This window comes from Oxyura jamaicensis, chromosome 20 (genome assembly GCF_011077185.1).
Source record: "Oxyura jamaicensis isolate SHBP4307 breed ruddy duck chromosome 20, BPBGC_Ojam_1.0, whole genome shotgun sequence".
Taxonomy (NCBI): Eukaryota; Metazoa; Chordata; class Aves; order Anseriformes; family Anatidae; genus Oxyura; species Oxyura jamaicensis.
The window spans coordinates 15,256,138-15,278,052 of record NC_048912.1 but is presented as its reverse complement, the minus strand read 5'-3'; the positions used below and the strand labels follow the sequence as shown (position 1 = coordinate 15,278,052).

General features: G+C 56.0%; 2 protein-coding genes across 2 annotated transcripts; both read right to left on the bottom strand.

Annotated features, from left to right (window-relative positions):
* Positions 1-4,020: 4,020 nt before the first annotated feature.
* Positions 4,021-11,548, bottom strand: LOC118176761 (BPI fold-containing family B member 4-like). Its single transcript, XM_035343959.1, has 11 exons — positions 11,397-11,548; positions 9,634-9,756; positions 8,736-9,234; positions 7,967-8,071; positions 7,272-7,418; positions 6,463-6,526; positions 5,881-5,941; positions 5,184-5,275; positions 4,878-4,920; positions 4,316-4,370; positions 4,021-4,136 (listed from the first exon to the last, which is right to left on the bottom strand). Exons 2-10 carry the CDS (start codon positions 9,740-9,742, stop codon positions 4,339-4,341), a joined length of 1,152 nt encoding a protein of 383 aa, XP_035199850.1. The 5' UTR covers positions 9,743-9,756; positions 11,397-11,548; the 3' UTR covers positions 4,021-4,136; positions 4,316-4,338.
* A 1,388-nt stretch (positions 11,549-12,936) lies between these two features.
* LOC118176759 (BPI fold-containing family B member 4-like) lies at positions 12,937-20,120 on the bottom strand. The gene is given in 16 exon segments (XM_035343957.1): positions 12,937-13,132; positions 13,206-13,282; positions 13,589-13,652; positions 14,358-14,400; positions 14,534-14,601; positions 14,704-14,874; positions 15,199-15,252; positions 15,493-15,714; positions 16,076-16,167; positions 16,603-16,663; positions 17,289-17,349; positions 17,986-18,129; positions 18,253-18,357; positions 18,912-19,318; positions 19,320-19,483; positions 19,918-20,120. Coding segments are annotated over 16 exon segments (1,866 nt in total). The 5' UTR covers positions 20,027-20,120; the 3' UTR covers positions 12,937-13,108.
* Positions 20,121-21,915: the final 1,795 nt, after the last annotated feature.

Genomic DNA, 21,915 nt, shown 5'->3' with positions numbered 1-21,915 from the left:
AGAAAGACCTCCTTTAGAAAACTGGAAGCGAAGGGGAATTCTTTCACATTATTCCAAGGCTGTGTGTGAGCGGGGACCCAAACCACCTCACCAGGCTGGCAGGAGCTGCTCCTGCAGACACTGCCCAGGGCTGCGACGCCTTGGCCTGCTGGGATGTTCTCATTGTGCCTTCGCTGGAGCCAAAGATCAATCCTGTCCTTGTATGAGGGCATGGGAGCACACCCATAAAGCAGCCGCGGCACTCCGGAGCTCCATCCCCTGGAGGGCATGGCTCTGGGACAGGCACGTGTGTCCGGCACGGCTCTGCCCCGCTGCAGCCGCCCTGTCCCCGTGGGGCTCGGCCAAAGCGGCTGCTGTGCCCGGAGCGTACAGCCAGGTGGATGCTTTGCCAAGGCAGTTCCAAAGCGTTTTGTGTTTCCAAAAGAGAAAAGAGGAAAGGAAGCTGGGGCAGCCTTGGGCCGCGGCTCCCAGCAGAGCTGGGGCAGGGGGCACATCTCTGTTCAGCCCCGCACCGACATGCACAGAGGCCGCAGCACACAGCGCCCTGGGGGTGTCAGAATCTTGGTGCTTGCTGGTGCATCCAGGTGACCGTTCACAGCTTTCAGACCCGGGATGTATCCGTGTAGGTCACGGCAGGGGCTGCCTGCATGCATGGCTGCTACCAGCCCTGAGAGTGGCACTAACGAGCACCTGAATTAATGATAATTTTGTACTTACATCAGGCAGCTGGACACCTGCAAGGTCTTCTCTCCTCCTTTCACCTGATAAAAGTCTGATGGAAATTAAAGCAGGGGAGTTACTGTTTTTTGCCCAGATTGCTCTAGGTGATGGCTGAGCTTTCCCTGTGCATCCCCGCACCTGCCGAAGCCCACAGACCACAGTGCCTGGTCCGCAGCCTCCGTAAGTACAGCGACATCCCTGCCTGGGTTTCAGTCCCTGGTCCCATGAGCAAGCTGCAAGGCAGGGCAGGGGCAGGACAGCGGGCTGGGCCAGGCGCCGCGGGGAAAGCCCTGCTTCCCTGCTTGCAGTCCTCACGTTAATGAGGAGGAGAAGGGTGCCTGGTTCCTTGACAGGAACCCCTGGCATGAAAACAAACTGATGCACAGTGGCATTTCTAATAAAGATATCAGGGTGCTTCAGGGACACTCAAGTTCAGTGTTATGTCTGCTATCTGCAAAGTCAGGTCACAAAGGAGAATTAGCTTGCCCAACCCCTGCTGTTGACTTGCATGCAAAAATTACACAGCAAACTAGTACCAAGTGCAGAATCTGTAATTTGCAGCAGTGCCTACAGCACTGTTTTTAGGCTGATTAATATTCAGCGCACTGCTGTGAAAATGAAAAGCCAGACAGAATTGTCCTCCTCCCCTTTCTGCATCCATGAAGATGCCAAGGGTAATGGCTGAAGCAAGGAAACAAAAACAAGATTCACTTTCGGTCAAGCTGATACAGGTTTGGTTTTTTTTTGAGCTACAACAAAATATTCCATTCTCTTCAGGTTATTTAGCCCCATCTTTTAACCTGTTTCTTTCTTTCTTTTTCTTTCCTTCCGTTACTTAATTACAGGATGTTTAAAAAAGAATAGTTAAAGATTTTCTTTGAAGCTACCAGAACAAAACATTAGGCATTTCCAAAAACAGTTTCTCTTTAAAAAGGGGATTTTTTCTGACATTATTAAAAACACTTTCCCATGACTATTTGATCAGAGCTCCATTTGAAAAGCCCTTGTACTGACTGTGGGAAAACCATCCCCGTGTGGAGCTGGGAAGGAAGCACGGCGCAGCTCGGCACAGCACTGCCCACGGAAGCAGAGGGTGTCCAGGGCTTGGACAACACAAAAAGATCCAAGTTACTCACCACAGGGGCTGCAGCACACCCTGGAGAGCCCCCCCCCCCCGGTGCCCAGACCTGGCTGGCTGCGGTGGGACTGGATGCTCTTGTGCAATGTCACCAGGCTGTGAACCAGGAAAGTGGAGCTGCAATAGAAGCTGAGGCTGCTGTTTGCCTTCAGGGTTTTGGCCCTGCAGGTCTGTGCGCCAAAGTAAACCTTCACCTGTAGTCCCAGACCTCGTGTCCCTCTGTTGAGCCAACAGGAGCCGGATGGGCGGCTGTTGGAGCAAAGCCTGCAGACACAGACACGCATCCGAGGTGCTGCTGGACAAGAAGAGCTGGCGTGGTCTGAGCCGTGCTCCGGCCACACACGGCCAGCCCCGAGGACTCTGGATTGCAGCGGCCAGGGACAGGGATGTGGCAGCAGCACTGCTCCAGCAGCAGCTGCAAATGGCAGTGTCATCTGCAGCATGTCATCTGCTGCACGGCCCAGCCACGGCGGTGAGAGGAAGGCTCTCTGTGTCCCCATCAGTGAGATGAAGCCTCCCCGTGCCTCCGTCGCCGCTGCACAAAGCCGCCCTCCTGCCCCTGCAGCAGGGTTGTGGCTGCAGCTCCAGGAGCCCACCCAGCCCCAGCCCCAGCCCCGGGCACCTCGCAGGGCCCCCGCAGCCCTCGCCCTGCCCCTGCAGCAGCAGCCTGGGCTGTGCCAGGCCACCTGGACGGATTTGCTTTTTGGCACTTTCTTTCTAGGATTATGGAGGAGATCTTTACACCTGTCTTTGAAATTATTCACAGAGAGTGAGCTTGAATCGAGAATTGGCAGTTTCTTTCATCCTGTTCCTCCTGTTTCCTGAGGAATTGGAAGCCGAATGTACCTGGCGAGGCGTTGCGCATTGGGCAATTTGGACACAGCAGCGAGATCTGTCTCTCCCTTGCGCCACTGAGCTCTGCAGCCTCCTCACGGGGCTGTCAAGGGGCAGCCAGCCGCACGGTTCATCCTGCTGCCTCACACACACACCACCGGCACAACGTGCAAGCCCCCAGCACGTCAGCAGGCACTCTGGGGGAAGGGGCCGGCTGGCAGCACAGCAGCCCCTCGAAGCCTTTTGGCACGGCCAGCAGCCAGGAAACTGCCTCGGCCACAGGGAGCCCCTCCTGAGCCCCCCACATGCCCGGGGGGTCCCGGGGGTCCCAGCCCCGGCCCTGTCAGCGCGCGAGGAACGCGTTTGTTCATGTCAAAACAGCTGCCGGTTCGCTGGGAACAAGCGGGGAGCAGGAAAAGGGAATAAAAGAACCAGCAGCTCAGGGACAAGGGCAGAATAAATCTGCATAAATACAAATGAGGGGAATATTTATTCCTCTCACTGACCACATTTCTGCAGCTACTTTAAAGTGCGAGGGAGGCACGGTCCTGCAGCGCCGGGCAGGGTTTAGGCCCAACTCTGGGGCTGCAGCTCCTCGTGGCTCCCCGCCTTTCCGGCAGACTTGCCTATTAAATATTCTTTGCAGGCAAGTTACTCCTGTAGCTGATAGGGGAGATAAATAACAAAACCCTTGCAAATGCAAAACTCCTTTGGCAGTTTGGAAAGAAACCAAATCACGTGCTGAATGCAGATGAAGAAAAGTCCTTTTTATTGCGAGGAGCAGCAGAAGGGATGTGGATCGGCCTCACCCACAACGCAGCACATCCAAACCCACTTGGAGATTACAAGACAGGATAGCATGTACTCTGATCAGTTCAAAGCGTAACTGTCAACAAATCAGCTACGTACGTATTTAGATTAGACTGTAGGCCTTTCTTCCTACTTTTTAACAATATGAAATCACTGGAAACAGAAAAATTTCCTTTCAAGTGGTCAACTAATCACAAAGCAGGAGGAGAGCAAAGACAAAGGCTTTACATTTCATCAGTGTTTGTCCCTTCTCTTTCTTCCCTTTCTGTGGATTTGGTGCACGCTCACAACATTCACGTGTGTGTGAATGCAGCTGCCGGCTGCCTCGATCACGCACTGGGGACGTGTCCCCGTGCCATGGCTGTCACCGGCCCTGATCCCTCCCAGTTGCCTGGGGAGGACTTGTGGATCAGGCCGCTGTCTTTGTTGGTGAACGTATGGCCACGACAGGCAGGAGAGCACACAGGCAAGACCCGCAGCTCCTGCCGCTGGCACTGGTGAGGCTGAAATGTAAGGTAGAAGAAATAGCGTATTTTCTTGGTTGTATTGCTCCCGCTTTCGTGTTCTCTGTGCATCCTCCTCTCTTTGCTCCTCCTCCTCTTGGTGCAGTGGTGGAAATGGTCCGGGGGGGCACCTGGGGGATGCTGGAGCTGAGGCAGCACAGGGGCAGAGCGGCAGCAGCTCAGCTCGGTGCAGCAGCCTCCTGATGCCTCCCGACAACGGCACCAGGCTCACCCCGTCGGGCTCACCTTGCCTGGCACCAGCACCAGCACGCCCAGCTCTGAGCCCCGTCCCCAGTGAGCAAATCCTTACCTGAGGCACTGCTGGCCCTGTGCCTACTGCGTGCTCCTGGCTTTGATGCCTGCAACTGGGAGAGACGGAGCCACGTGAGAGCCCCCAGCCCAACCGAGCCCCGCGGTCCTGTCCCGGGGCCCTGCTCTGCACCGGGGAACCCTGGCGTTATGGGCGAAGACGATTTAATGCCCTGAGGAATTCGCCTCTGGGGAAGCTGGGATGGCTTCCAACTCCTTCTTCCCTCCTCTATATATTAACTTCACATGCATATGAAGCTTAAAGCTCTTACAATCACCTCTGCAAATATTAATTAATCCTCACAGCATCCTGAGAACCATTATTCACTCCTACTAAGTAAATATTATTAAATCCTTTTATGAGAGGTGAAGTGACTTTTCCAGGGCCGTACAGAGCATGAGCAGGAGCACACAGGCCTCGTTTTACGGTGCGACCACATCCGCCCATAGCCGCAGGACCTGCTCCTGTGCCAGGACCACGTCCCCAAACCGCCGCTGCCCCCACTGCCACCCCGCTCCTGGCACCCTGCGGAGCCCAGGGCTGCCCCGGGGGCTGCACTTACTCTGCAGGAGCCAGTCGATGAAGACAGCTGGAAAGGGGTAATTCTGCAAAAAAAAAGGAGGAGACGTTACGGGTGTGAGGGCAGGCGCTGTGGCTGTGGGAAGGCAGGAAGGTGAGGAAAGGCGAGGGATGGGTTGGGGCCAGACCCGGCAGAGCGTGCGGGTAGGGCAGGTCCCATTGCTCTGTCGGTGGGGACACGGCCACGGGAGGAGACAAGGGCATGGGAGAAGGCTGGGGAGCTTGGGAGCCTCCATCCAGAACCATCCCTAAAGCCAGGTCCCGGGGCTACACCCGGCACTGGCAGCACCTGCAAGTCCAGCTCTGCAGACTGCTCCAAGGTCACCGGGAAACTGGAGAGGGCAGACTGGATTTTCCCAAGGAGTCCAAAAAAGACGATGCCTGCGGAGAGAGAGAAGGAGAAGGAGAGGCAGAGGCAGAGGCTGCCAGGCTCACAGAGCTGCCTGCAGTGCCCTGTCCTGCCCAGAGCCCCCAGGGATGGTGCAGTGCCTGGGAAATGCTCTCCCTGCCCCCAGGTGTTCCCCACTCTCATCTCTCCTGTGGGTCTCGACCCCCCTGGGTTCACAGGCGGCGAAAGCTGTTGTTCTGGAGTTGTCTGGTGTATGAAATGTTTTGGTGGCATCGTGAAAGCTTTTGCAGAGTGGAGCAGCAACTGCGCCTGTGCCTGGCTCGAGGTAAGCAGAGCTGGGGAGGGACCGGCATGGCTCTGGGGGCCACGTGCCGGGGCTGCCTCGCTGCAGTCCGGGTCTGGTGCTAATTATAAACCCCGCAGTAAGGACAGCAGGGTCCATGCATGGTGCTCTCACCACGGCCGGACCCCAGCACGCTGCTTGGTGTGGGGGGACCAGAGCTGCCCCTGCCGCGAGCAGAGCGGCTCCTTCCCTGCTGCCCCTGCTCTGCCAAGGGCATCCTCTGCTGGCAGAAACACCAGTCACAGAAAAGCCACGTGTTGCTATAGAAATTATACAGAAAAGTTGGCAACTTACGGTTGAGAAACTGTAGTTTGATATTGATGATGCTGAACCAAGTATTCACTAATGGGCAAAACTGCAATGGTAATAAGTGGAACAACCTTGGTGAGAATATCGTAGTTGTAGCAACACGTTTCACTAACATCTTTTGAGTCTCGCAGACTTTAAATCAAGATGGAGCAATCAGCTCCTAGAGCATAGTTTCCTCCACGGAAAAAGAGCAATATAAATTGTTCAGCCTGCTTCTCAAAGCAGCACAGCTTCTATTTAACAGAATAAAAGATTTTCTAACAAGCACCTTTTTTCTAAGTGAGGCTGTCACTTCTGTTTACCCTACCTTCTCGGTACGAAAAGGCATTTCACAAAGCAATTGGTTACAAATTATCCCGTAACATTGCATGATGGAATTTGAATTGCTTCTAACAAATAAATCCTGACTGTAAGAAAGATCAAGGAAGTTTGCAGAATTCAGTTATAGAACGTGGGTGTGTGTCTGTACACGCACACGTTTATGGATATGTAAACCTGCGGCACGGTTATGGGAAGAACACTGATTTCAGTCAAACCTTCTTACACGGCAGAATTCCTTGCACTCACCAGCGCAGGTAGGAGAGACCGAAGAGAAGAGTTCACCAAACCGCTCACCACATTGGTGAAGAGGCTGGAAAGGGGAAAAGGCAGGAATTAGCTAGGAGGCTGACAAAACCCAGGTCTCAGAATCAAGACAAATCTGAATGCTGTGAGCACCGAGGATGAACACACATTCTCTTGTCTTCTGTCTGATGTTAAAAGATGCTGCAAGCCCACAGCTCCCCCAGGCTTTAGCAGGAATTATAGGTGCTCGGGATTTTTAGTTATCTGCTTAGCAAAATCTGATGGTTAACAGTAAATCTGTGCCCAGATTTGAGACTGAAATTTTGCCCCACTGCAAACATGCAAAGAGCTGACCACGGCTAGTCCTGCACGTTATTTTAACCATTTCCAGATGCACATACCAACTTCCCATTCCTTTACAGGGTTCTCAAAAAATGGCTTTTATATGAGAAAAATCCCACAGCTTCCTGCTGGCTGGACAATGGAGCTTCCATTTAGTCTGCATGTTGCCACTGAGGCTTTCCTGGTGCTAACCTTCCCTCTGCAGTGCTGGGGGTCCGCAGCCTGGGGACCACAGCCCAGCTGGGCAGCTCGGGGGGCTGAGCCCCGAGAGGCGAGGGAGGGAGAAACCTGCCCAGGGGCAAAATGCACATCCGTGCTGGGGGCCATGGCCAAGCCCCACATAAGCCCAGGTTGGACTCGGCTCCTGCATGCTGTGGCTCTGTCCTTGCAAATCACCCCGGGACTTCCGAATGAGAAGCTGCACAGCGTGTCAAATCAGCACGGGGCTGGTGAATGTTGCCCCCACTCACCCCTTTCGCAGGTTGACTTTAATGCCACCGTACAGGTTGCTGCAGTCCTTAATAACTAACTTGAGGTCACCAGGGGTGTCTTGTGTCAACGCAATGTGGGACGTGATGTTCGTTTCCACCGAAGATCCGCTCAGGAAGAGAAATATTCTGAAAAGTAAGGAAACAACTGTTGTGGCTTGGAGGGCTATGGAGAAGATGAAAGCACAGAAAAGCAGTCTCTGTGGCTGAGACGCAAGCTGGGGCTCGGCTGTGGCTGTTTTCATCTCAGGGCTTTCATCAGGCTCCTGTTCGGGTTAGCAGGTCATCGAGCCCCCAAGTGCTAACAGGCACAGGGGGTTCCAGGGCAGCTCGGACTTCAGAGGAAGGAAGGACTCATCTACATGAAAGAGCACGAAGCCTTCTTGGCACTTTGCTTCCAACACCTTGTTCACAGCATGATCACCGGCTCTGCCAGCATCTTGGGGCTGAGATCTGGGCCTTGGTGAAGTCAAGAGCTTCTCGTAAGGAGAACGGGATTTCTAAGATGCATTGCAATTGCAGTCACAGCAGCTCCAGAGCCGCATGCAATGCACAAGCTCCCCTAAGAACCAAATGTTTGTGGATGCTTCTCCAGCCCCCTGAACTGCCTCAGCCCCCCCAGTCCCCTGGGACCCCGTAAACTCGCTGCATTTTGCTCGCCCACCAGCCCTGCTCACCCTGGCAAGTTGAACGTCAGCTTCGAGTACAGGTTCAGCACCAGCTCACCCCCAGGAAGGACTTTCCATGATGCTCGGGCTTTGTCCAGGCTCAGCATCTTCATCCTGGGGGTCGAAACCAAAGCCAACCCTAGCTGAGATGGGAGAAAGCCAGGCTGCTGCGAGCCAAGCTTGCTGCACAGCAGATGGCAGGAGCAAGCCCTACAGCCTCATCTCTTCTGCCAGCCATTGGACTTGTTACCTACGTGGAAAGCCCTGGTTAAAAGGTGTAGGTGAGGAAGAACCAACCCCTGCTCCCAGAGGAGAGAGCTTCAGAGCAGGACCAGGTTGCTCAGGACTGTGTCCAGCTGAGTCCTGGCCATCGCCGAGGACAGAGATTCCCCCACCTCTCGGGGTGCCCATCGCAGTCACATCACCCTCATGTGAAAAACTTTTCCTGGACCTGTGTCTGGTTGGGATTTCCCCTCGTGTGGGCTGCAGGCCAGGGACTGGTGGTCTGTGTAACAGGCAGGATCTGGTCCTGCCCTGGAGCACCTCTTTAAGGGGAACCCCCACCTCTGGGCACTACTTGTTAGAAAAATGCCAATTAAGTATCTGCTATTATTTACTACTGCCTTTTTTTTTTTTTTTTTCCCTATTGTTATTATTTGCTATTACAGCTAAGTTCTTAAACACCAGGCTCCTACAAGCTGTCACCATGTCAGGGAAGCTGGTGGATGGGCCATGGATGTGCAGTGAGCACCACCGCCGTGCTTCTGCTCTGACTTACCAGGAAAAGTGTTGTGGTGACTTGTCAGGGACTACAGCACCCAGCGGTCCTCCTTCACCCAGCAGCCCTCCAACTCCTCCTTCACCCAGCAGTCCTCCAAGTCCTCCCTGGCCCAGCAGTCCTCCTTCTCCTTGGCCCAGCAGTCCTCCTTCACCCAAAAGACCACCGAGACCAAGGAGATTTCCATTGCCTACAAGGCCGTCTTTTCCAAGCAGCCCCGTGCCAAGCAGACCTTTTTCTCCAAGAAGGCTTTTATTGCTGAGGAGGCCGGTGCCGAGGAGCCCTTCCCCACCGAGGAGGCCTGTGCCAAGGACACCAGTGTTCTTGGATTCATTTTCAGTGCCAAGCAGACCTTGACTTCCTTCAGTACTTGGACTTTTCCTGCCAAGAAGGCCCGTACCAAGCAGCCCACCTTCACCGAGAAGGCCAGTGCCAAGAAGCCCACCTTTCTTGCTGATCAGACCTTCACCGCCGAGAATATTGGTACCGAGCAGACCTCCTGCAACAAGTGAGTCCCAGTTATTAGTCGTCCTTGTTCAGAAGGAAGATTGTTTTTGCCAGCAAAAGGGTCACCCTGCGCATCTTGACTGCTAAACGAAAATGGTTCATCACACCACATCCTCCATCCCCGCCAGGCTTCGTGCCAGCTGGGACTGCCTGGCTGCTGCCCGCATTTCGTCCTGACAGACTGAGCAAGCTGGCAGGTAGTTCCCTTTTAGCTAAGACTTTTAAAAACCAGCCCAAATCCCTCTGTGGTGCCTCCTCCTCCAGGGTGAGTCCCTGTCGGGGACGTCTGTGCCCAGGTGGGGACAGCCTGGCAGTGCCGGAGGATGCGGGCAGCTGAGTGTGGGGACGCGCCGGCACCGAGGGGACACAGCGGGGAAACCTCTGAGCTCACCGTCCGTGGGCTGTGCAGGGCCAGACCCCAAGATGCCCCCCAGGTTGAGGAGGCCCTGGGAGGGGGGCAGGAGGCTCCCGAGAATGGTGAGACACCAGAGGGGCAGCATCTCCGTCCCAGCACCTGCCAAGAAACCCACATCAGCCCGGGCAGTGGGACGCTGCCCCCACTCCTCGTCCTCCCCATGCATCACCCTGGGCAAGGGCTCCCCCCCCATCCCAGGACCCCTCCCCAGCACCGGGAACCATCCCCGGCCCTATGCCCCCATCCCACCTCCCACTGTCGCGTTTTGTCCGAAGCAGGGGGCTGCCTTGCTCCAGGGCAGTTCCCGTCCCCACACCCTGGTGCAGAGCATCCGCCTGGCATCGCAGGGGGGCTGCGGGGAGGAAAATGGCATTTTGGAGAGAGCGGGAGGAAGGAGAAGAGGCAGGAGGACCTTGTAGCGAGAGAGATGGATTGCTTCAACCTGCTCAGAAATGGCCCTGAAAGAAGAACAGATAAAAGGGCACAGCCAGATAAAAAATGGTGTGTCAAAGCCACGTCCTTCTCCACCTTGTGAAGAACACCTTGCATTACGAAAGCTCAAAGCACAGCCAAAATCAGATTCACTTCCCCGTGCTCAGGTTGTTTGTTCTTCTCATTTTGCTTCAGTCAAGCCTATGAAGAGAGCCCATTTTTCTGTGTTTGAGCTGCCGCTAGTGACAAGAGATCACCCCTGGGGATCTCGTGTTCCCACACCGCTTGGTCTTCGTGGGGCTGCGACCAGCACCGTGACATGCTGGTTTATGCAAATAAATGTGTTTGCAAAGAGGGGAAAAAGGCAATCACCAAGCCATTTCTATAGGTCTCAAGTCCAACAAAACATACATACGCCTGCACAGCCCACGGCGTGGGCCCAGCCAGCCTGGCATTGTCTCCTTTGTGAAAGACAAAGTACGATCTGCATATTGCAGAGCTTCAGCACTAAGAAATAATATTATTTAGGTCATTCTGAACAACTTATCTGTTCCAGATGCTTTTTAAAAAATCCCTCTATGACAGTTCTTGGCACAATTAAATTAGACTTTAATTCACTAGACTGTCTTTTACATTTTCCCTTTGATCAGCACGTAATGACGCACAGCTCCTGTAGCTGTGATTATTGAACAGAAGAGAAAGATAGAGGCTTGAGCAGCTTCGATTGAGAATTGTGTCAAATAAAATCAGTGGGATTTGTTGGAGGGCCTCTGCAAGATGTGCGTAGCATTGTAAGAGGATGCCAAAATGGGTTTCAGGTCTTTTAAAAGAGCTCATAGAGAGAATATGTGATAAAGCAGACAAATATCTATGCAGGTATTAACTATGTCCATCTAGTCAGTACACCTCCCTGGTCACTCACATTTAACTGAGCTGAGCATCTTGTACATGCAAAATGTATGCATGGCTTTGCAGAGAAGTGCTTATTTCATACCAGCTGAGATTAGATCTGATAAGCTGAAAATTGTTCTGAATTCTCGTCAACAAGAACAATTAAAGAGTCCTAGTCATTTCTTCTAGCTTAGTCATTATAACAGACTTAACAACAACAAAAATAAACGTGGAATTTGACAAGCAAGAGCTCTACTGGCTTTAAAAATTAATTTTCATAAATGATTAAATGCTGCCACAGAAATCAAAGGAAAACATCATTAAAATTCTTGCTTTTTCAAGCCGAGTTACACTTTGCTGTAGGTCGTCAAATGGGAGCAGGAGTTCTGTGGCTACGGTACCTTTATGCCTCTTACCTGGAGCCCTTTGAAGTTGCTGTGCAGCTGCCTACAGACTCTTATCTGCTGCTGATAGGGAGCAGCTCTTATATACCCAGCAGAGTGCAGGAACAAGGAAAGTACAGGGAAGGATGAAATAGAAATAATTTCCCCGTGTGGGCTCGGAAGCGCGAGCCCTGTGCCAGCCTGACTAGCAATGGACCGAGGTGCAGGAGCGCCGGCCAAGCCGGGGGGCAGCCCCCTCCTGCCCTGCGGCCCCTGTGCTGTTACCAAAACTGCACGCAGCCGGGACACACAGCTGTGTCAGTGCAGGGAGGGGATGGGGACAGGGATGGGGACAGGTCTGTGCTCTGCAGGCAGAACCAGGCATCAGCTGGAAGCACCAGCAGCAGCCAGCGCAGGGCATCCCCTGGTCCCAGGGCAGTCATCCCCCTTTCTTCCCCCTCTCCTGGCTGCATCTCCAAATTTGCCTGGGATGGGCAGACCCCAGCCCCTGTGCGGAGCATCGCGGCCCCTGTGAGACAACCACACAGCGGCCAGGGTTGTGGTGTGGGGTCTGGGGACGTCCCCACTCCCTGGCTGAGTGGGTGGCTGCAGGGGGGGGCTCGGGGCAGCTCTGCCGTGGGGGATGCTCCATCAGGGTTAGCGGGGTTTTGTCTGTGTGCAGGGAGAGGACAGCTGCCTCCCAGCAAGCGAATTATGCACTGCAACAGCATAAGGCTGATTTTAAAAAGTTGTCGCAAGCTAAAGGGTGTGTGGATTTACGGTGTGCCCGCTGCTCTGTGGAAACCACGCAGTACCCAGAGGTAAGCAGGAGACGGCTTGTGTCTCAAAGGAAGATCCGAGCAATTTAAAGCAGGCTTGAGAGAGAACAAATACAAGCAAAGGGGGAAATAAATGCTGATAGGAAGGGAAAAAGAACAGTAAAAATGACAGGAAAAGCCTAAGTCTCTGCTCCAGATAGTTTCGAAGGCAGCATTACTGAAGCAGTCCCAGAGGTCACCCCTCACCCCAGGAGTGCTCGGTGGCTTGGCAGCCTGAAGTCAGCAGGAGCCTCATTGCTCTGACAGCAGCTGAACCACAGGAAAGGGCCTGTGAAGTTCGGGAATCGCTCAAACTGCGGGCAGCAAGCTGCCCCACGGCCCCTGCCGCTGTGCCCCCTGCTCCCCAAAGGTGCTGGGAGGGGATGGGGCATGGTGGGCCTCGTTGTGCCCAGAGGGTTCCCCAAAACCAGGGGAAGGGCTTGTGTTCAGGCGAGGGGGTTTTGCGTGGACAGACTGATGGGCTCGTGTACCCTCTGGTTGTGTATAGATGCGGGATGCTGTTACCGGGCCCCAAACCAGGCACTCACAGAAACTGAGACACATTCTGATCTAAGGAGAGATCCACTCCCACCCCACGAGGATAAGAAGAACACCCCACGGGCTTCAGGTCCCCGAGGGAAGGTGCAGCATCTCGACCTAACACAGCGCTTGCCAGCAGACAGGTGCCTGAGCATCCGCAAAAAGAAAAGTCCAAAACGCAACAATCAGAGGCAAAAAACACCCTTGCTTTCTTTTGTGTTCAAAGCAACGTAGGGAGGATGCGACATTTCTGTGGAAAAGACCGAGCTGCTGTTTTGTTCTTCCAGGCACAGCGCGAAATGCCGTGGGGCAGCTTCGAGCAGGACAGGCTTCCCACCTCTCGGGTGGTGGACGTGGAAAACCGCAGGTCCCGTTGCAGCCGGGGGCTCACGCCGACAGCACGAGGAGATCCTGGTGGGGCAGGGGGCTCGGCGTCACGCAGAAACATTCCACACCGCACCCGGGGAGCGGGGGCTGCACTCACCTCGATGACATCGATGTCGGCGTTGGTGAAGTCGATGTTCAGCAGCCGTGGGAGCGGGACCCCCCTGCCCAGCACGCCTGCGGGTCGGGGCAGCCCGGTCAGCACGGTGTGACCCCGCCGCTGCCTCCCCACAGCCTCGGTCAGTGCGAGGCTTCATGGCCCTTGGGCCCAGTGCTGGGGTTTGCAGCACCCACCGACGGGGGCTGGCAGGGGCGCTTTGTGATGTGTGCTTGCCTCCCCAAAAAAGTGCTGCCACCCGGAGCGAGTCTGGCCCTGCCGAGCCGTCCCACCGCCCCCCCCCGTGCCCAGCCAAGGTAAATGAAATGTACGGAGACGCGTGCGGTGGGCGCTTTAGCACAAGCGAGGCATCAAGGCTCCCTTACTGTTCAGCGCAGGCAGGAAAGCGACGTCGAAAATCTTGTCAACGAGCATCTCCAGCAGCGAGATCTGCAACGTGGAGAGGGCCCCTCAGAGCTGTGCTCCCGTGGCCAGCACGGCCTCAGCCTGTCCTTGGGGCCGTGGGGATGCTCCCGCCGTCCCGCCTGAACCCGACCTGACCCCCTGCTGCTCCAGCTCCACACCCACTTCATGCAAACCCCCAGCTTCACAGAAACTGGAACTTTCTTTAAGCATTCAGTGGTCAAATTTTAGTCCCAAAGAACGGCACTCCACAGGCCTGTCCCAGACAGAATTAAGAGCTGCCTGAAATTGAATTCCTGCTGCCGTGTCAGCACAAGCACAGCCCGGGGGTGGGAGTGGACAGGGCGATGCAGCCCCCCCGGGCTGTGCTGGGCCCGCACCAAGCTCGGGTACCAAGCCCTTGGCTGCACGGGCTCCGCGGCGATCGCAGCGGCTGTCTGTGCCCTGCCAAACTGGGGGAAGTCCTGCTGTGTTCGCATTTGCCCCAGTGTAAACAGGGGTCAGCAACTGGGATAGTTCCCGCTTCCCATCATTATCTTTCACACAGATCTACAGGATTTTTTCTGGAGACTGTTCATGGATCGCCCATAAAACAAATCCATCTGCAGAGGTGCGAGAAAGGCACTGCTAAAAATGCCATAAGTGATACTCTGCAATTGGCCCTTAATTCTCCCGAGCCGATCTCTCAGCGCTTTGCTCTCGGCAGTAGATTTTGCGTGCTCGTGTTCTTACGTCAAAGTCACCGACAGATGACGACGCCAAGAAGAGATCAGTCCTGCAGGAGGAAGCAGAAGCGAGTGAGGTTCAGGCTCCCTGCGTCCCACCGCGCGTCCCGCTGCCTGGGCACCCCTCGCCACCCCGGGCCCCAACACCAGCGTGGGCGGTGGCAGATGAGCACAGTGTCCTACTCCTCAAGGCTGGCGCTGATCTTCAGTTTGTTGCCCTCAACAGAGAACTGGGCCAGCAGGGAGGCGTCCTGCGGTCAAGCAGAGGACAAGCACAGGCTCTCAGACAGAGCTGGAGCAGCCAAGTCTTCCAACCAGGCGGCATTTCTGCACAGCTGCTGCTCTGTACGTACGATATTCAGAAGGCAGAGAAACTTCTGGATGTCATCTGGGTGGACGACCACCACCTCTGCTGTAGCCTTGAGCTGGATGGTGGCTTTATTTTTCTTTAGGGTCACCACAGGTGCTTCGGGGACTGCAATTTTCAGCAGCAATTCGTGTGGCTCAGGGTACGCCTTGAAAACCTGCAACATCCAAAGGCAGGAGGCTTGGGGGGGGGGAGCTGTCGTGTGCCCGGGCAGAGCAGAGGATCGGGGGGAAGCAGGGAACAGGCTGCCTGCTGGGGCATTGCTGCGCTCCGCGATGGATTTGCTCCTGGATTGCTCCAGTTCAAGACCGTGTGTGAGCTCAGCCACCGTGCATGCCCTGAGCTCCCCGGGAGCATCTGGTCCTGTCTGTGGGACTGCTGCGAGGGGCTTTTGTGACCCAGGGGAGGTGCAGAGGACAGGCTGGCAAACCAGGCTTGGGCCTGCTGCTGTTGATGATTTCGGACCCAAGCCAGGACTCACCGCAGGAACCAGGGCTCCCAGCGTTGACGTTGTCAGTGGTGGAAGCTCAGGGAACTGTCACAGACAAGGAGGAAACGTTGCATGTGAGCGCAATGGTCTTCAGCAGACAGCTCGTACTTTGCCTCAGTAACACACCTGAGGCCTCATGGCCTCTCACTCGCGTTTTTTTGCCTAAGATAGCGCAGATCCCAGTAAATGGCAGAGAGGTGCTAGAGGACTGCAAGGTGGGACCAGTGCATGCCGCACTGCTGGCAGCCCTGGGCCCCCGGGGCCAGGCAGAGCTCCCGTGCTCACCATGCCGTTGGCGATGTCCAGGTCCAGGGTGCCTTCCTTCTGCAGGGCAGACAGCACCGACCTGAGGAAGTTCACGGAAAGGCCCAGCTGGGAGGAGCTGGTGTCCGGCATCGGTGGCAGAGGCGGCATGGGAACCCTCGGAGGTGTGGGGGGGCTTTCTACTCTTTCTACTCTTCCCAGCGGGTAGTCAACCAGGCCTCCTGCTGCTCGCCCAACAACAGTCTGCAGTTACAGGGAAGGAAGCACAAGCCAAAAACGTTGCAGAAGCTCGCAATATTTGCCTTTATGGTTAACTTCATGTTCAGTCAATGTGAAATCCCTGCACGCACAGCCAAGCCAAGGCAGATCCCATTGCATTTCCTTCTCCAAAAGCTCATGAAATGCGAACCCCGCCGCACTCTGCCGTGACGGCAAGCAGCACGGGAGCAGGGAGCAGAGCCAGCCCCTCTGAGGCCCCCTCACAGCACCCTGGTGCCCTGGGCTCGGTGTGCGCAGCCCCGGGGAGAGCTGAGGAGTTGTTCCCAAACCCATGTGAGATATCACAGTGCTTGTAGTGAATGGAAACAGAAGGCGCAGGACTTACGTTCAGGTCTACTTCGAGGAACTGGCCGGTCACCAGGGGGAGGCTGGACACGGTGTACTGGATACTGCCCAGCAAACCCAGCGGCACCAGTGCTGGGGGCAGAGGAAGCGGCTCAGTGGCTCCCATGGGGCAGGGGCACAGCTCCCCTTTTCCACTGCGGTTCCTCCAGCAAAGCCCCGGTGTGCCGGTGGGCTCTGCCCTGTCTCTGAGAGCTCCATGCAAAGCCACATCTCTAACGAGCAGTGTGTGCCACTGCTGGAAACGGAGGGGCCACCCCACTGCCCCCACCCGGGGGTCTCTCTGCTGGTGGTGAAAGGGGAGGGGAGGAAGCACACTGCGGGGGCTTGCTGGGAGCTGCTCCTGGCTGCTCCCGGGGGTAAGGGAGGGTCAGCAGGGTGCTCCCGGGGTCCTGGCACTGGTGTGGCACAGAGGTGGGGTCTGGGGGCAGCAATGTCACAGTCCCCACATGGCCAGCGCAGATGGCAGAGGTGACCCAAAGGGCAGGCGGGGGGACCCCAGGTACTTACAGTTGACAAACCCCAGCTGGTCGTTGACGAGACCCAGGGCGATGTCGAGGACTGGGCAGAGCTGCAGGGGGACGGGGAGCGACCACACTCAGAGCCAGGCACATCCAAGCGTGTCCCTGCCTCTGTGCCCCGGGTGCTGCAGCGCTGGGGCTGGGGCTGGGAGCCCCCCGGTAGCCCCCCAGTGCTGCCAAGGCTGGGCCAGCCCTGGGTCCGGCCCGGGGCACCCTGCCCTCCCTCCGGCATGCTGAGGAAGCAGGACGAGCACAGGGTGCCAGGAGCACGTGTGAGATGGTTGGAGAGACCCTGGGCCTCTTGGGAGGGAGCAGAGACCCCAACCCATCACATGGGTGTTGTTAGAAGATCCCAGGCACTTGGGCAGATCTGTGCCAAGCTCTGCCCTGGCCTTTCAGGGGCAGGCACAGTTTCTCCCACGCAGATAGAGAGGTGGCACGTGTCCTCCCCTAAGCCCAAACCATGGCAGCCCCTGGGGCAGTGGCATTGATCCCGCTCTGGGACAAGCAGGAGCGGCACCACAGCTTTCAGATGGACCCATGGCTGCTTTCCAGGGTGGGATTTATGCCTCTTGCTCACCTGGAGTCACTTGGGCAACAACTGCACTGCCTGAGGTGTGCCCTGGCTCGGCTTACACAAAGCCGCACCGCAAGGGGTTTTTTCTTCCAACTTACCAGATTAGGAAGAAGCCTGTTCAGGACACTGGCCAATAAATTATCCACAACTGGGAGCAGGCTGTGGAAAAACAAAGGAGCACCAGGAAAAAAAACCTGCTGCAAAGTAAATGAGTTTTAAACAATTCCCTGAGAAATGCATGTAGAGCAGACCTCCTGGAGCAAGGCAATTGCAGCAGCAAAGTGTGTTGTGTATGCTTGGATTTTGCATGAGATAAGTCTAATTTGCATCCCAAAATAGCCAGTGGGAAATTTATTGCTGCCTTTTTTCTACTCGGCTCTGTAAATGAGCAGAAACAACCTCAGCCCGAGTAGTTTTTGTGCTTTACATGCCAAGCGCTTACATCTTAGCAGACCACGTGCAATGTCAGGTAAAAAGACTGAATGCAGCACAAGGGGCAGAGATGTTCCGCTGTCACCTCTAACGCTGCAGGGTGTCCTGCTTGGCTGCACAGCCCCAAAGGAGAACCCTGCCGTTTGCTGCAGCTGTACCAGGGTACGGGGGGACTGCCACCACCAGGAGCCCTCTGCTCCTGCCCCCTGGCACGGCCAGATGTCACCAATGCTGCCACTGCCATCCACAGAGCTGGAAGCGTCCCCGTGCCCCCCCCGGCATCCACTGGTGTGGGCAGGGGGTCAGCGAGGCACCATCAGCAGTCAGCACGTGCCAGTGGATGAGGACGTCACCGTCACTCACCCTCTCAGGAGTCTGACTTTAATGCCACCGAGGAGCGTATCGCACTTCTCTATCACCAGTTTGGGGTAGCCGGTGCCGTCCATGGTTAGCCTGACCCTCGATGTGATGTTCACTTCCACTGCGATGTCAAGGAGACCCAGGAGGCTGTGCAGGGGATGGGACTGAGCTCCAGAGGAGCAGCCCCTTCCTGGGGACAGGAGCGGGCTCTGTCCCACCGGACCCCTCGTGGCCAGGCTTCTGCAGGCGCCGGGCACCAGCCAGACCTACCTTTTGCCATTGAGGGCCACCCGGGTGTAGAGGTTCAGGTGGACACCGATGCCAGGCAGGAGCTGTAGGGAGACCCTGGGGAGCGTCAGGTCCACGATCCTCAGCCTGTGGGGACAGCGAGGGGGGCACGGACAGTCACGAGTGGTGGCTCTGGGCACAGCACCCCCACCACCCGGGGCTCTGCACAGGTGACTGCTCGAGGAATGGGTGAATTTAGGCAAGAAATGGCAGAAGACACCAAGTTTTCCCAGTTATTTTCCAATTTTATCAGAAGCTTTGTTCTAGTTGCCTTATTATTGCTTGTTCTTGTGCTGCTGCTCAGTGCTAGGCTTCTGATAGGAATTAAAACAGGAAAACTGCAAACAGCCGAGCATTGGCTTGGAAACAACAGCATCGGCTGCCCGGGGCTGTTATGCAGTTCAGTGCTCCCTCTACGGGCAAGCGCTTCTCAGCTCCCCCCTCCTTTAACCTCCCCTTGTGTAGCTGAGAGGTTCTTCTGCAGCCGGCAACGCAAACCTGGGGGACTTGCAGGCAACATTTCTGCCAAAGCATCAGCTCCCAGCCAGATCTGAGCAGCTACTGAGGGATCGCCGCAGCCCCCCCCAGCAGCATTCAGAGGTTGCTCCCCCTGCAAGGAGCCCGGACGGAGCCCTCCTTACCCGGTGAGCCCCTGGACCGTGCTGAGCAAGCCTCCTTCCCCCAGCACGCCGAGCAGTCCGCCGCTGCCCAGGAGCCCTCCTCTGCCGAGAAGGCCACCGAGGAGCCCCGCCGTGCCTTGGAGACCTCCATCGCCCAGTCCTCCTCCAGCGACCCCCAGGGGGATGCCACCCCTGGGGACATCGCCAGCAGCTGCAGGCCAGCCCCTGGGAGGGAGGCCGTTTCTGGGGGCCGGCCCATAAATGTCTCCACCACCTCCTCCACCAAGAAGACCCCCACCGGCATTGCCACCGAGCAGACCTCTTCCAGCCTCCCCACCTCCACCCAGCAAGCCACCGCCAGCACCACCACCCGCGCCCAGCAGGCCACCAGTCAGCCCCCCCCAGCAGCCCTCCGCCACCCAGCAAACCCCCAGTAAGACCACCCAGCAGGCCACCGCCACCGAGGAGACCTCCTCCAAGGCCACCGCCCTGCAGGCCGCCGCTGCCGTCCACGCCGGGCACTCCGCTGCCGAGGGGCACCTCGCCGAGGGCACCGCGGAGGGCACTGCCTTGCCGCAGGGAGCCTGCAAGAGCTGGAGACCCCGCACGCCGTCAGCCCCGGGGCAGAGCCCCTCCTGCAGCGCCTGCAGGCTGAGCCCCAGCACCAGTTCCCCACCCCAGTCACCGCCCGTTCCAGCCCCTGCCCGCCCGCGCATTTTTTTCCACCCATCTGTGGTGCGGCAGAAAAAGGGCTTTGGCATCTTCCCAGTGCCAGGCACAGCGTTCGGACCTGTGCAAAGCAGCTCAGGGGAATCCACAGCCCACCCAGGTGAGACAGCACGTGGGCTGGGATGGTTACAGGGGCTGCGTGGTGACAGATCCTCACCAGGAGGCGAGGGTAGGGCTCACGCAGCACCTCTGTTTAGTCCCTGTCACACGGGGAGTCCTTCTGGGAGCCTGGCTACTCCAAATTTTAATTGCACTAAAAAAGGAAGACTCAGAGGTTGGTTAGGGCAGGTCAACTCACCGTCGCTCAGAACGCCTTTATTGAGCCTCAGGACGGCATCTGTTGGCGGCTGGCCCAGCATCGGGGTCAGCAGGGTGAACATGACAGCGATGCTCAGAGCCGTTCGCATGCTGTCCTCTGCCCCGGTGGGGGTGGTGGCAGGACGGGGACACGGGGGACGGCTCGCGCCGCTCACACCGCTGGCACTGAGGCAGCCAGCAGCAACCTGGGGAAGGAGAACGGGGGCGAGGGGAAACAGGGGGGACAGCCCTTGGAGGCAGAGGAAAGCCTGAGACATCTCAAGTCGGGGGCACAGCTTTAGGTGAAGAGCAAATCTGAGCTTTAGAAGGAGCAAAATTGTGTGTTTGAGCCACATTCAGCAAACAGATTTGGGAACACACACACACGGAAAGAGGGAGGGCATCCCTATGCACATCTGTAGGTGACTCTTCAAGCCAGCATCCGCACAGCCACAGCACCTATTTGCTTGCTTCCATTCACGTGCAACCCGGGCAACATGCTCCTTCCATCTCCGGTCGCTGCGGCATGATTGTGAACTTGCAGCATGAAATCCCAGCTCATAACCCAGAGCCTGCACCGCGCTTCCCTTGCTGAAGCCATCCCCTAAGCAGGTGTGCGGATTCATCCTGCCACGCCACAAACAACTGATGTCTGGAATAAATTCCTTCAGCTCTCTTTCAAATGGCATGTTTTAACCTTACAACAATAAAAATATTACCGATCGCTTTAAAAGATCCTGCAATGCAAAAATATCCCTAACTTTTTGCGTCGGATGAGTACTCTTTTCTTCAGAAAAGTGTTCCCATATTGCTTTATTAATCTGCTTTTCGGAGTTTTCAGGCTAGCCACTAAATATAAACTAGGATCACTTAGCTGCATTTCTACCATTTTCAGTATCTTCCCAACGTTTCTCTCTCACCAGAGCATATCGTAAGGCTTGCAGGTAAAATGGTGGCTCTGTGCCCCAGTCTTAGAGAACCGCGTGCCACTGTTTTGCCCACCTTTATCTGGCCTTATCCCAATTGCAAAGCTCAGCTCTGGTCCTTCACGGCTCAGCTCCTGACCAAGTGGAGACCTCGCAGCTGTCCATGGTCGCCCAGCTCTCACCTCTTCTCTGCTTTGTAGGAACAGGGGGTCCTTATATAGCAAAACTGATGCAGGAAAGGGGAAGGATGCCTAATTTGTAAAAGCTGGGCTAGTGGATTGGGTCCATAAAGCAGCATTTGTGGTTTTAATAGACCCCAGTATAAATAATGCTTTGTAAAACAGGATGGAGTATTGAGCAATAGGACACTGGATCCCCCCTTATCAGCAGTGCTCTTACCCAAGAGCTCAGAGGAAAGGAGAAAATCCCCAAGCCTCGGTGGGCTGGAGCACACGGAGCTGCTGCTGACCCCAGAGGAGACATACTGCAAAATCAGCTTATTTATTCTCCAGGTGTCCACACAAATCCCAGCCACCACCTGCACCCAGGCATTAACACAAACTGCTCTACTGGTATCCGCAAACACACCTGCAGGTGATTTTTCAGGTCCTGCCCAGCTTTCCACTGAGCACTCCAGAAAAGCCCTGGGAGACATTTTAGCTCCTTCAGGGTTCAACCTGAGAAGCAGCTCCCAAGGATTATCCTATCAGCCTCCGCAGCTGCCAGCCCCTTCCCAGCAGAATGTGTTCCTGCGGCCACAGGAAAGCCCCTTCAGGGTGAGAAATGCAGATCGGGTGTCAGCCCACGGATCATAAGGGTGCTTTTGTCCCGGTGTCTTGAACTGTTAATACCTTTGTGAGATAAAATATATTGCTAAGATCCCAGATAAAACTACCCAGTGCATCTTACACAACAAGGGGAAAATACATCCCTAAACAAGGCAGTAGGAAGGCGTAAGCTCTGCGTGTCTGTGCCTGACTCTGTACAGACCCTAATACAAGAGGCACTGCTGGGCACATCAGCGCTCTCCCTCCCAAGGCAAGCCCTGGGTGCTCTTTCCTGGACCTTCTGCA

Excerpts from the sequence above, each read along its gene's own strand:
- LOC118176761 (XM_035343959.1), bottom strand. The coding sequence starts at position 9,742 with ATGCTGCCCCTCTGGTGTCTCACCATTCTCGGGAGCCTCCTGCCCCCC. Across the intron at positions 6,527-7,271 it reads AAAGTCAACCTGCGAAAGGG|CCTCTTCACCAATGTGGTGA; the intron begins GTGAGTGGGGGC and ends TCCCCTTTCCAG. Across the intron at positions 4,371-4,877 it reads CATCGACTGGCTCCTGCAGA|TTGCAGGCATCAAAGCCAGG; the intron begins GTAAGTGCAGCC and ends CGTCTCTCCCAG.